Genomic DNA, 13,043 nt, shown 5'->3' on the forward strand with positions numbered 1-13,043 from the left:
GGCCGACCCCATGCTGTGCTGGGGACGCCCTGGGGAGGAGGGCCCGGGAGGCTCTGGCCTGTGCGGGGACATTAATGTGGGCCTCATGCAGGAAGGAGCACATGGGGGGACTCTGGCCGGGAAATGCCTGGGCCCTGTTGCTTAGCTATAAAGACCTGGTCAGGCCCCCAGGAAATAACAGTCAAAGGGGTTCCACAAGCGGCACCCGTACCGCTAGGGTGCGGAGGGGACCTCAGTAATTGGGCACAAGTCAGCCGCAAACAGACCACAAAGCTGCCTGCCTTCCCCTGGTCCCCGAGAAGAAGAGAGGTGGCCAGGCTCCCAGCAGTGGTCCCCTCAGACAGGGAAACTGAGGCTCTGCGCTCACAGAGTGGAGCTGGGACTCCAGGCTGGTGTCAACTATTTCTGTGGATGCAGAGCCTGGGGCTGGGAGACCCTGCAGGGCGGTGGCCTTTACGCATGTCCCCTGGCAGGGAACATGTGGAGCCCGCCTGGCAAAGATCCAGCCACCTGCGGCCAGCCACACTGAAGGATGGTCTCTGTCCCTTTAAAGGTCCTTTCTTTGTCCTGTGTCCTGACCACCATGTGCGACTGACCACCAGCCCCCGGGGTGCAGGGGGCGGCCCCCAGCCCCTCAGGCGAGCCTCGAGGGGTGCCCAGGGAGAGGCAGCCTCCGCAGTGGACTCTTCTGCTCCCAGCCCTGGCACGTCCTCCGAGGAGGTGGCAGCGGTGGCCGCTCCAGAAACGTTGATTCCATTTCATCAGTAGGTACCGACCTTTGTTTCTCTGCTTCCTGTCAGTCTCACGTGTTGTCGGGCCACATGGAGTTCGTCTGCAGGCCAGAGGAGGTGGACAGGGCCCCGCAGAACTGCTTGCATCCCTATCCTGCCGCTTCCAGCCTGTGGCCATGGCAAACCAGGCCAGGCCTGGACCTCAGGGCTGCCACCTGCCTGAGGACACTGACATTCTGTGGCAGGGCCGTCCTGGCAGGAGTGTGCAGCTTGGAGCTCTTGCTTCATGCTCTGGCTTGTTCTGAAATGCTTTTGAGGGCACTAGCTGCATAATGTGTGCCCATAGTAGGGAGGTATGAGGCAGATAAAGCCTGGGGAAGGCAAGAACGGGTGGCATGTAAGCTCCTGCTCGTGTGTCCAATGTGGGGCATTAACTTGGCTTGGAGCTTCCTGGCAGCCAAAGCAAAGAGAGAAACTCGATGCCCTGATGTTTAGAATCTGGGAAATAACAGGCAATGGCTCAGCTTGTGTCTTAGGCTAATGGAGGGAGGTGTCCCAGGATGCCAGCCTGAGGCAGGAAGCACCTGGGCTGGGCAGCATGGGGCTCCCTGCTGGCAGTGCCACACACCTGGGCCTGTGTGTGTGTGTGTGTGTGTGTGTGTGTGTGTAGTGGGGGCAAGTGCTGGAATTCGCCTGGGTCCCTGGGTTCTGCTGACCTGTCCAGCCTACTCAGTTTCAGCTTGCCACACATCTGAGATCCTCTCTTGTCCCACTGCAGGTGGGCTCTCAGGGTCCCCTGGGACCCCATCGACAACTCCATGAGCCGACCTGTGACATCAGACACCCCATTGATGGGTAAATTCTTCCACTGGCCTTTCTCCCCTGGGGAAGGGGTGGGCAAGGAGGGACAGGTACCAGCATTCAGGAGGCTTCTGCGCTCACCTTGAATCCTCCCCAAGCCAGAGGAGGTAGTGAGAATCCTCTCCAGTTCATGTTGTGACAACCAAAGCTAAGAGGTCCACCGGTTGGTCCAAATTCATTTTACACAGTGAGACCAGGACGGCCCGGGTGCTGGTCCCCGCCTCCAGGGAGCCCGAGCATTGCACTCACAGACCATCCACACGCACGACTTTCTCCCTGGCAGCACATTTGACACGCCGAGGGCCCTCACACAGGTGGCCTCGGCTCCAGCTGCATTTGCCATGTGCACTAATGGAGGCTCCTGAGGCTTAGATCTTAGGTCTTCTCTTGCAAAAACAGCATGGGCCTTCAGTGTGGGCTCCTGGTCCAGTGCTCTCTGCTTTGCCCATGCTGGCTGGTGCAAGGATGGCCTTGTGTACCCATTCAGGGACTATAAGGCCTCATGGGAGAGGCACCTATGTTTACAGAGGCACCTGTCCTGGGTGGACGCTGGCCTGGCCTGGCCTGGCCTGGCCGGGGTGGGACAGAGGAGAGATCCCTGGCCTTGGAGGCTGACAGCTCTGGGTCTCAGTTTCTCATCCTCAGTATGGAGATAAGGTGCCCCCTCCAGGGATCACTAGATACCCGGCCCCTTGGGTGCAGTGGCCATGCTCCATCGCAACCCCAACCACCTGTTCCTAACCGAGCCCCCCGCCCCGGGTGTGCCCCCAGCACTGACCGTGTGGCCTCCTTCCTACAGCCACGGGCCTGGCCTCGGCGGTGGCGGACTACCAGGGATCTGGGCCTGAAGAGATGACCTTCAGGGGCGGCGATGCCATCGAGATCCTGGGCGCCCAGGTGCCCGGCCTGCCCTGGTGCCTGGGCCGGCACGTGGCCTCGGGCCAGGTCGGGTTTGTGCGGACGAGTCTCATCAGTGTGCAGGGCCAAGCGTCTGAGTGAGTGGCCGAGGCCCTGCCCTCTCCTGACCTGCCCTTCCACCCCTGTGGGAAGTCCTGGTGCCCCCGCCCTGGGCTGACTCCTAGGTGACAATCCTGGACCTGGGCCTGGGCCTCCCGCCCTCGCCAGCGTCCAGGCATCATTCGTTCCCTGGTCCCCGGGCTGGCGTCCTTCCCGTCCGGCGTGCCCTGTCCTTCACCAGGGCAGGGGCTGTTCTCTGAAATCCAGCGTTGTCCTGCGGATGCTATGACAAAGCACCACACTGGGGGCCAAGAACAGCGGACGGCAATTCTGTCCCAGTTCTAGGGGACACAAGTCCAAAATCAAGGTGTCCCGGAGGCGCCAGGGGAGGATTGCTTCCACATTCTTCCAGTTCCTGCTGGCTGCAGCGAGCCTGGCTTGCGTCACCCCAGTCTCTGCCTCCATCTTCACCTGCACCCCAGCCCTGCCCCCACGCGTCTGTGTGTCCCTCTTCCTTTTTTTTTTTTTTTAAAGATTTTATTTATTTATTCATGAGAGACACACAGAGAGAGGCAGAGACACAGGCAGAGGGAGAAGCAGGCTCCCTGCAGGGAGCCCGATGTGGGACTCGATCCCTGGTCTCTAGAATCACGCCCTGGGCTGAAGGCAGCGCTAAACCGCTGAGCCACCCGGGCGTCCCTGTGTTTCCCTCTTCCTAGAAGGACATTGGTCATGGATCAGGGTCCCCCCACTCCAGTGTGACCTCATCCTAACTGATTACATCTGCAAAGCCCCTTTACCAAGTAAGGTCACCTTCTGAGGTTCTAGGTGGAGATAAATGAATTTTGAGGGACAGTTCACCCCTGTGCACCACGTTGCTCCTTTTCATAAAGCCGTTCGACGACTCTGGGCCTGGCCTTCGCCCTCACCCCACCCCCTGTGACCCAGACCCTGGTGACCACCAATGTCAAAGGCTGCCCCCTGCCATCAGAGCAGGTGTGTTCGCCTCCTCAAGAACAACTCTGTGTGGACACGTGCGCCCCTACATGGGACATCCCCTCCATCCCGGCCTGCCCGCTTTCCTGGGGAGTCTCGCTGGCCCCCAAGTCCCATGTCCAACAGCTCATCCCTGGGGATGCGCTTCTCCCCCTACAGGACCCCCACAGCCTGCTGGTGACATGCCTGCCCTGTCTGGGGGATTCTGAGCGTCCCCGCTGTGTGGCCGTGGGCAACAGCAGGAGCGTCCCGGGTGAGCGGTCAGCGCGCACAGCTAGGCCATCCGTTGGCGGCCGTTCTGCTCCCTGAGCTTGAGCTTCCATCAGAAAGACCTCAGGCAGGGAGCCCGCGGGAGGTGGGTGTGCGGAAGGCCTTTACTGAGTCTGCCCAGGGCCCCCGGGCCTGGCCTCCCACACACGTCTGCGGGGGACCCTCTGGCCCTGACATCCCGGGTCATTCAGGGACCGGCCCCTCCCAGATGGAACCTCAAAGGCCACTTTGGCTTCACAAATTCAAAGTGTCTGTTGCACCTGCTGGTCAGGAGGGAGCTGGAAGCTGGCCGGCCCGGAGCCGAGATCCGCCGCTAGACCAGCGTCTCCCGAAGTGGGTTCCCCGCAGCTTTCCGTCACAGACCCGGTGGAGCTCACGCGAGGTGGGGACGCCCTCCACGTGCCTGGCTGGCAGTCCGCAGCGATGCCCAGCACCGGGAAGGCAACGCGAAGTCTGACCTGCTTTCCCTGTCGGAACGCGTTGCCCACACTGACTTCACCGTCAGGACCCTCTTTCTCAGCCCCAGCGGCGGCGTTCCGTGGAACCCTGTCTGGGGAACCCTCCATCTAGAGTCCCATCACGTATGCAGGGGAGACCACGGCTTCTGCGTGGACAGCTGGGGTCCGTGTGACTTACGCCTGCCCTGACCTCGCCCAGGGTCTGAGCTGGGATGGCTGCTGGGTGCGCTCGTCCGTCTGCTCCCTGACGCTAGGGTGACGGGGCTGCAGCAGAAGCTCCTCGTTTGCTCAGCACGTGTTGACTGAACATCGGTCTATGCCAGACCCTGCGCTTTCATCCTTTGTGTGATGAACCTGGTGGCCAGGCCTTTTCTCCTCTTACTTTGACATGATTTCAGACTTAGAGAAAAGTTGCAAGGAGAGCACAGGATTCCCATCATCTCCCCTCATCCTGATCGCCCAGATGTGAGCGTGTTGTGATGCTTGTTTCCTGCTTTGCCCTCGTGTTTGAACCCTGTGGCGAGTTGGCTGCAAGCACGTGGCCCCACTCCCGGCGAGCTGGGCGGCGCGTTCCCTGAAGCCAGGACGTCCACCTGCATCCCCACGGCACAGCTGCCACAATCGGGAGACGACACTGGTGCAAAGTCGCTCTCTGCGGACCACACGCAGGTCTCGCGAGGATCCCAGTCATGCCCTCGAAACCCAGAGAAAGTTCCAGACCCCGTGGCGCCAGCCTCGCCTTCTTAATCCGAAACAGTTCCTTCATCTCCTTGTCCTTCAGGACGTCTCTGAAGAATACAGGCCTGTTATTCTGCTGAATGTTCCAGATTCTGCCCCAAGATTTTCTTTAACTTCTCAAAATAGCTCCTAGTTTCAAAGCACTTTCCAAAGTTTCATATTATGCTGCCAGTTTAGTCGTACAAGCACAAATCGCCTGTGCCTTCTCTCTCTGCTCTCCATCCTGGTTTTCATCTCCCTGACTTGGCGCAGACATGTGCCCTGTGTTTGCGTGGGGCACTGTGGGGAGCACCCGCAGAGGCTGTAGGCAGAGCCGTGGGAGCACAGGATGCGAAGGGACTGAACCTGCTTGCAGCTGTCAGCCCCCTCCTCACAGGGGAGGGAACTATGAAGTGGGGCTTTGTAGGCTGCCTAGGAGCTCACCTTCCCCAGGTTACCATGACCCACGGGGTCTGTAGCAGCCTCTCCTGCTCCTGGCACCTGTCTCGGCTGGTGAGGCACCATCCAGGAGGGCAGGATCTATTTTGTTTTTGTCCCAGTGGTGAAGACATAGCAGGTGTGAGGGGTCTGTCTGTCAAATGAGTGGAAATGGGTCTTGCTTAGGAGATGTACTATCTTAAATAAAGCACCTTTTTTTTTCCAGGCTGGAAAATGTGATTTTTCTCAATGAGGAAGAAAGGTCATTCTTCAGCAATGAAGGGCGCTTTTCAGAGGAGGACGCCAGGCAGCTACTGAGGAGGGCGTCTGGCGCCGACGTGTGCACCGTGTACAGCTTGGGTAGGTGTGCGGGTGCTGGTGGTGGGGCGCTGCTCCCCTCGTGCCTCCCACTGGCTTCGGGGACATCACGGGACCTAAAACTGGTCACCCCCTCCAGCCCGGTGCTCAGGACGGTTTTTGTGGGCAGATTCCCAGAGGGACAGGGGAGGGTCTGGAGCTTTCCTACAGGGTTGCACCAGCTGGTGACCGGCAGCCCCAGGAGGCACTGAGCTCCTGCTCAACAGCATCGGCCTGGACAGGCTACTGTCCCCTCGGTGGGCCGTGATTGTTCTGGCTTCCGTGCACTGCTCAAGACACCCCTGCCCTCTGACATTTCCTCTCCTGAAAGCCCGACTTCCTCCATCAGGAAGTGAAGGAATGCAAACCCCTGGGCACTTAAAAGTGACCAGACATATGCTGTTGCTGCCCCCAGGACTTGTAGGGGTAGCAGACAGGCCAGGTGCAGAGAGGGGGATGGAAAGAGAGGCGGGGAGGTGCCCACAGTCCCCTGAGGTTCCCGCTGCCCACCTGCCGCTTCGCCGAGAGTCCGTGAGAGAGTGACCATCCTGCTGTCACAAGATGAGGGGCCTGGACCCGTGTGGCTGTGGTCTGGCCGGGTTGCCTGAGTGCTGGGGGGCCGGGGCTGGACCCCAGGGCTGCCACCTCCTACAGACAATGCTGCTCCCTTTCACCACACCGCCCTGTGCTCAGGGAAGGCAGCGCCACGCGCAGAGGCGGGACACGTGTCAGCCACAGCCGAGGGAGTGGGGCCCCAACAAATTTGCCGGTCGACTGTCACGGGCAGGACAGGAAAGCCGGGTTCCTTCATCCCAGAGATGCAGGGGAATGCACGTGTGGACACACACACACTTACATGTAGTGCAATACGTACATGTGCATGCACACACATGCACACACACCTACACGTCACGCAGACACACGCATGCACACATGCACATCCACACTTGCTGCTCGCACCTGCGCTTACCGATGAGCATGCCAGGAACAGCTTCTCCAACAACGGAGTTCAAGTTTCTAGGTTCCCACACATTGGTCTCTCTTCCTAAAACAGGCAAACTTGGATCTCAGCTTTGCAAGTTGGGCTTAAACCAGCCCGGCATACGCTCTTGTCTTCATTAGGAAGGCTGTGGGCACCCCTCAGCCGGGGGACGTTCTGGGGTCCCCTCCCCCGGGGGCCGCCTAGCTTCCCGCGAGCCTGCACAGTTGTCCTAGCTGACTTCAGACGACCTTTCCCAGCCAGCTGCTCATGTCAGCCCATTTTCGGGAGGCAGAAACCAAGGCTTAGGGAAAGCCCCGTCACGAGGAGGGTGGGGTGCAGGTGGAGCTGCCGCCCTGATCTCCGGGACAGTGGGTGAGACTGCGAGCTGCCCAGGGTAGGGAGTGCACCCCTGTCCCCAGAGCGGTGGCAGCAGAAGCCCACGGCCTCTGGGGGGTGGCGGCAGGACAGAGCCTGTGGACAGGGGATCCTCAGCCCCCTCACCGGGGGATCCTCAGCCCCACAGTCCCTCAGGCCGCTCCAGCCCATACCCCCTCCTGACATGGCCCCTCCCGGAGGTGCTGGCCCAAGAGTGATGCTTTTTTTCTCCCCATTTCAGACAGATTAGAAGAAGCTGAGTGTGAACAGCCAGAACCAGGTAGGCTCCTCTCACAGGATCCTCTCCTATGGGATCCAGGCTGGGGCTGGGGTGATGCCAGGCTGCACAGCATGGATGGGGGGCGGGGTGGGGACCTCATGCCTCCCTGGGGGAAGGCAGGTGGGCGGGGCATCAGCCCTGATGGGGAGCTGGATGAGGTGAAGGTAAGCTCCCCCTGCTGCCATGGTGGGTCCCCCATGAACACGCCAGGCCTCCAGCAGAGCAGGGTGTCCCCTCCATAGTCTGAGCCATGCCTGGCCTCCGCTCTGTCCCCAGCAGAGAGGGGCGTCCCCTCCATAGTCTGAGCCATGCCTGGCCCCCTGCTCTGTCTCCAGCAGAGAGAGGCCTCCCCTCCATAGTCTGAGCCATGCCTGGCCTCTGCTCTGTCCCCAGCAGAAAGGGGCCTCCCCTCCATAGTCTGAGCCATGCCTGGCCATGGGTTCCTTTCTTGAAACCTAGACCAGCTGAAATTCTCTGCTTTGAGAGGGTGAAGGGGGTGCAGGGCCTGGATTTGGAGCTTTGTGCTGGAGCAGCCCCTTTGGGATCTGTCTCTTCTTCCCGGGTGAGCTGGTTAAGGGATCTCCCTCCTCCCTCCACACCTCCATCTCGTCCCCCCACAGAGGATCTGCACTGGGGAGATCCTGGGCACTTGAACGCCTGAGGACCCTTTGGGGTTTCCCGGGCACAGAGTCCACCTGGATGCAAACAGGGAAGGGCCACCTGGGGTTCTGGACAAGGAAGGCTCCAGATATCCCAGGGCTGCTGTGGGGCCTCCCCTCACCCCTGCGCTCTGCTGCATGGGGAGCAGCAGGACTTGCCAGCATCAGAGGGGGTGGTCGGCCGATTCACACCCCCAATGAGGTCGTCAGGTCAGACATTTGCCCCTGAACCGCACTGAATTCTTGTTTATTCCTGGCCTTCACAGACTAACAAAGAGAGTTCGTTTTGAACATATTTTGTGCGAGTGAACTCGAAACAGAAGAACCTTTAGATCCTGGTTCTTTCTTTGCAGACAAATTCCCCTTTAAGCTCCCGTTCTCCCAACAGGAAGCATAGCCGCATGCTCCTGGGCGCTGGCTGTGCCTTCGAGGGCCGAGCAAAGCCAGCAGTCCAGCGAGCGAGCTCCCTTGGGCAGCGGGGTTCCCAGATTCCCCAGCACCTTTAGCTGTGGGCCTCAGATTCCCAAACCAGCCAGGACGAAGGTGGAGACCCGGGGGTCTGGGAGCCATTCCTCATCTTTCCTGCCAGACATAGCCCTGGGCTGGACAGAGGGACACAGACTTCACTGTCCTCAGTTCTGTGGGTGGCTTTTGAGCATGTGCCGACCCATAGCTCTGATCGGCTTGTGAGGATTTCATGGGAGTGGGGGGGGGGCTGTACCTGACAGGAGACCCCCCAAGGGCTGAGGAAATCCCACGGAGGCAGCGGTACCGGGAATGTGGACATGTCTGTCCATTAAGTGGCTTTAACTCTTTCTGGAGAGAATTTTTTTTAAGATTATTTATTTATTTATTTATTTTAAAATTTATTTATTTATTTATTTATTTATTTATTTATTTATTTATTATGATAGTCACAGAGAGAGAGAGAGAGAGGCAGAGACACAGGCAGAGGGAGAAGCAGGCTCCATGCACCGGGAGCCCGATGTGGGATTTGATCCCGGGTCTCCAGGATCACGCCCTGGGTCAAAGGCAGGCGCCAAACCGCTGCGCCACCCAGGGATCCCAAGATTATTTATTTAATGGCATCACAACCTGAGCCTAAGGCAGATGCTCACCCACTGAGACACCCAGACACCCCGGAGGGAAAAGGACTTTAAATGATCGCTGAGCAGTGCTTTTAAACAGGAAGCATAGGAGGGCATTCCTGGGTAAAAATCTTGGCCAAAGTGATTCCTAGTCTCGTAACCATGACTGAGTTCCCACTGAGTGCTGGGTGCTGGGTGCTGGGCTCCGCGTTTCATGTCAGTTTTGATGCTCAGGTAGGGGAGGCTCAGGCAGGACCTGACAGGGACGTCCTTACCCCAGCCTGGACCCAGATCAGGTGCTCATCTATCTTGGGGGTTTTGGTGACTTGCAGCAATGCCTCTGCCTTCCCTGACCCCAGAGCCGCGTGAGACCCTACAGAAGGTGAAGAATGTTCTAGAACAATGCAAGTCCTGCCAGGACTGCCCGGAAGAGCCAGCATCCTGGGGTCTGTGCTCGGCGTCCAGTGGTGCAAGCTCACCGGACAGTGAGGAGCCCTCCTTCTGCTTGGACTCAGAGGCCGACTGGACCCACCCGGAGGCCCTGGGCTCACTGCTGCTGTTCCTGGATGCGCCTGAGTACAAGGCCTGCTTCCGTGGCCTGTATGACCTCTCCCTGCCGGGGCTGAGCACGCTGTTTTGTGGCTTCACCGACGAGGAGGAGCTAGCCGGGCACCTGGCCCAGGCCCGAGGGGCAGCCAAGAAGGCCGGCTTCCCCATGGCCCTCGCCAGGCTCTGCTTCCTCCTGGGGCGGCTGTGCGTGCGCAGGCTCAAGCTGTCCCAGGCCCGGGTGTACTTCGAGGAGGCCCTGGGGGCCCTGGGGGGCCACTTTGGCGACCTCTTCCTGGCGGTGGCTGTGTACGCCAACCTGGCCACCGTTCACCTGAAGCAGAAGAACAGGGACAGGTGCGTGCAGGTGGTGCCCAAAGCCTCGGCCCTGCTGCTGGGGACGCCCAGCCACGTCTGCAGCACCGAGGCCGAGTCGGAGCTCCTGAAGCATGCCCTGCGGCAGGCCATCGCCTACCGGAGCCCCCAGGCCGAGGCCCGGGCCTGCTTCCTGCTGGCCAGGCACCACACTCGCCTCAAGCAGCCCGAGGAGGCCCTGCCCTTCCTGGAGAGGCTGCTGCTTCTGCACAGGGCCTGGGGCTCCCCAGAGGCCTCGTGGCCCATGGACGGCTACCTGCTCCTGGCGGACATCTACAGCCGGCAGTGCCTGCCGCACCTGGCGCTGAGCTGCGTCCGGGCGGCCTCGCTGCGGGCCCGGGGCTCGCCGGGCAGCGCGCTCCGAAGCGCGGACCTGGTCCTCCGGAACTGCCCGCGGCTGCACCACCCGCCCGCCCAGACGGCGCACCACCTCCGGCGGGCGCTGGCCTCCCTGGCCTCGGGCCCGGGGCGGGCGCTGCGCGGCCCCCTCTGTGCCAGCCTGGCCCGGCTGCACAGCCGCCACGGGCAGCAGGACAGGGCCATCTCCTTCATGGCGCAGGCGGCGGAGGCGGCCGCGGGCACCGGCCGCCGCCTGGCAGTAGACTACGTGGTGGCGCTCGCCTGGCTCTACGTGCTTCACGGCCGGAGCCCGCTGGCCCTGGACATCCTCGAGTCTGTCCTGGACGTGGCCGTGGCCAGCGAGGACCAGGAGGGCGTCATCGCCAACGTGGCAGCGATCGCCCTCAAGAGGACGGGCCGGACCCGGCAGGCGGCCGAGGGCTACTACCGCGCCCTGCGTGTCGCCAGGAGCCGGGGCCACCTGAGGAACCAAGCGGTGGTGCTGGCCAATTTCGGGGCGCTGTGCCTGCAGGCGGGGGCCGGGGGCCTGGCCCAGCACTACCACCTGGAGGCCGTGAAGCTCTTCTCGCGGCTGCCCAGCGGCGACTGCGGCCAGGACTTCACGTGGGTGCTCCTGCGGCTCGGCCACCTGCTCACCCGCAGGGCCCTCGCCCGGCAGGGCAAGTGCTACTACGAGTGGGCCTTTCTGGTCGCCGTGGAGACGGACCACTTGGAGGGTAAGTGCCAGCCCTGCCCTTCGCGGCCCCACTCTCCCCCGGGCCCTGGGTCGGGCGCGCTGGCTTCCTGGAGGGAAATGTTTTCCTCTCACTTCTGTCCAGAGCACACCCGGGGGTTGCCGCTTCGAGGCAAGTGGTTGTTCTTCCACCAGTGAGAGTGTTGACTATTTGCAGGTGCCCTGGAGGCTGGCTGGGGGCGGCTCTCGCGGCAGTATGCCAGGCTCTGTGCGGGGGGTGGCCAAGAGCGGGGCACAGACGCCCGGGTCACAAGAGCCACGACATGGGGTGCTCATCATGATGATGGGGGGCTCCTGGCCCCGGCTCATAGGGTGGAGAGGGTCTAGCCCAAGCATGGGATGGAGGGTAGGCAGAAGGTGCCACCTGTGCCAAGGCCCCAGGGTGAGCAGGCTGGGCCATGCAGGGGATGGGTGTGTTGGGGGGTGGGGGGTGAGAACCTTGGCTGGGGGGCTAGGGCAGAGGCCGGGGAACACAGGCTGTGGTTTGACATTGTTCCCGAGAGCACTAGGGAGCCACTGAGGGATATAGGATATAGGACACTCACCAGGCCTGGAAGGGGGCCCTCTGGACCTCCGGGAGGAGCCCAGAGCTGGGTGCCCGGATGCGCCCTGCAGCCTCGGGCAGGTCCTGGCTGCGCTCAGAGGTTCTGCCCCTGTGCTGAGCCTGCAGGAGAACGACGGCCGCCGTCGTCTCTGAGCTGGTTTGGGTAGTTTGTCTCCCGAGGCTCGAGGCTCCACCTCTGTCGGCCCAAATCCCTCATCCTCTTCTGTGATCCTTTCATTTCCGTAAGACTCATGCCGATGGCCTCTCTTCCGCTGCCGATTCCAACACTTGACACCTTTTCTTCTGGTCTGGCTAAAGATGAGTCCACTTTGTTCATCTTCCCAAAGACTCGTCATCGGCTTTCATGAATTTTCTCTCTTCTCAACATTACTATTTTATCTTGGCTCTTGAACCTTTGCTGTTCCTTCCTTTTGCTTGCTCTGGGTCTAGTTACCTGCTCTTTTCCTCCTGCCTTAGGGGGGGAAGTTTAAATGTTTTTTTCTGAAATGTTTCTTTGTTAATGTAGGCGTCCCTCTAAACACTGCTGTCCTGCGTCCCGTGGGGCTGGGTACGTTGCACTTGTATCTCCACTCATTTCGAAATATGTCCTCGTTCCCGTTGTGATGTCTCCCACAAGCCGCTGGCTGTTTAGGAGCACACTCTTTGCGCCCACATATTCCGGGATTTCCTGAATTTCCTTCCTCCTGACTTCTGGTCGTGTTTCATTTGTCTCTGGAGGACACGCTCTGTAAGACGTCAGGCCCTCCACAATTACTGGGAGTTGCTCTGTGATTCGACGTGTGGTCCCTCTCAGGAAACATGACTGAGAGGTCTCGTGGGTCGCGGGCTTGTTCCAATCATCTGTGTCCTTGCTGATGTCCGGGTCAGCTGAGTGGGGAAAGAGCTCGACCGATCTCAGTCCCCAGGTTCAGGCGAGGCAACTATTTGCGGTTTGGAGCCTGGCCTCGTGAAGGAGCTGGAAGCCAGTTTGAATCCCAGCCCCACTGTGCGCTGAGTGCTCCAGACCCAGGACTCTGTTCGGGACTCCGCGTGTGTGCCTGCAGCGTGGGGAAGCCGGTGCTCCCGCCTGGTCGGCGTGGTAGGAAGGCAGCGCGGCATGGTGGGAGAGGCCGGCCAGGACGCCCCCAGGCCTGGGAATTGTGGAAGAGGTCAGCACCGTATCTGTGACCTGCCCTACCTGGGCTCATCACCATGTGCTCATCGGCTATGCGGCCTTGAGCAGGTGGCCTAGCCTGTCTGGGCTCAGTTTCCACACCTGCGATGCCCCAGGGGCTGGCACACAGCAGGGGCCTTTG

General features: G+C 60.7%; 1 protein-coding gene across 9 annotated transcripts in view; it reads left to right on the top strand.

The window, feature by feature from the left end:
- The window catches only part of SH3TC1 (SH3 domain and tetratricopeptide repeats 1), a 48,803-nt gene that overhangs the window by 27,254 nt on the left and 8,506 nt on the right, over positions 1-13,043 (top strand). For 7 of the 9 annotated variants that reach the window (XM_038533152.1, XM_038533156.1, XM_038533150.1 and 4 more), the window contains 6 exons: positions 554-764; positions 1,510-1,586; positions 2,392-2,587; positions 5,655-5,788; positions 7,384-7,422; positions 9,502-11,166. In XM_038533152.1, the coding sequence (XP_038389080.1) occupies positions 554-764; positions 1,510-1,586; positions 2,392-2,587; positions 5,655-5,788; positions 7,384-7,422; positions 9,502-11,166 (2,322 nt within the window). Of the gene's footprint in view, positions 1-553; positions 765-1,509; positions 1,587-2,391; positions 2,588-5,654; positions 5,789-7,383; positions 7,423-9,501; positions 11,167-12,646; positions 12,897-13,043 lie in introns of all 9 variants that reach the window. The other 2 variants (XM_038533158.1, XM_038533154.1) reach the window with 2 other exon arrangements.

The sequence above is a fragment of the Canis lupus genome, chromosome 3 (assembly GCF_011100685.1).
Source record: "Canis lupus familiaris isolate Mischka breed German Shepherd chromosome 3, alternate assembly UU_Cfam_GSD_1.0, whole genome shotgun sequence".
NCBI classification, from domain to species: Eukaryota; Metazoa; Chordata; class Mammalia; order Carnivora; family Canidae; genus Canis; species Canis lupus.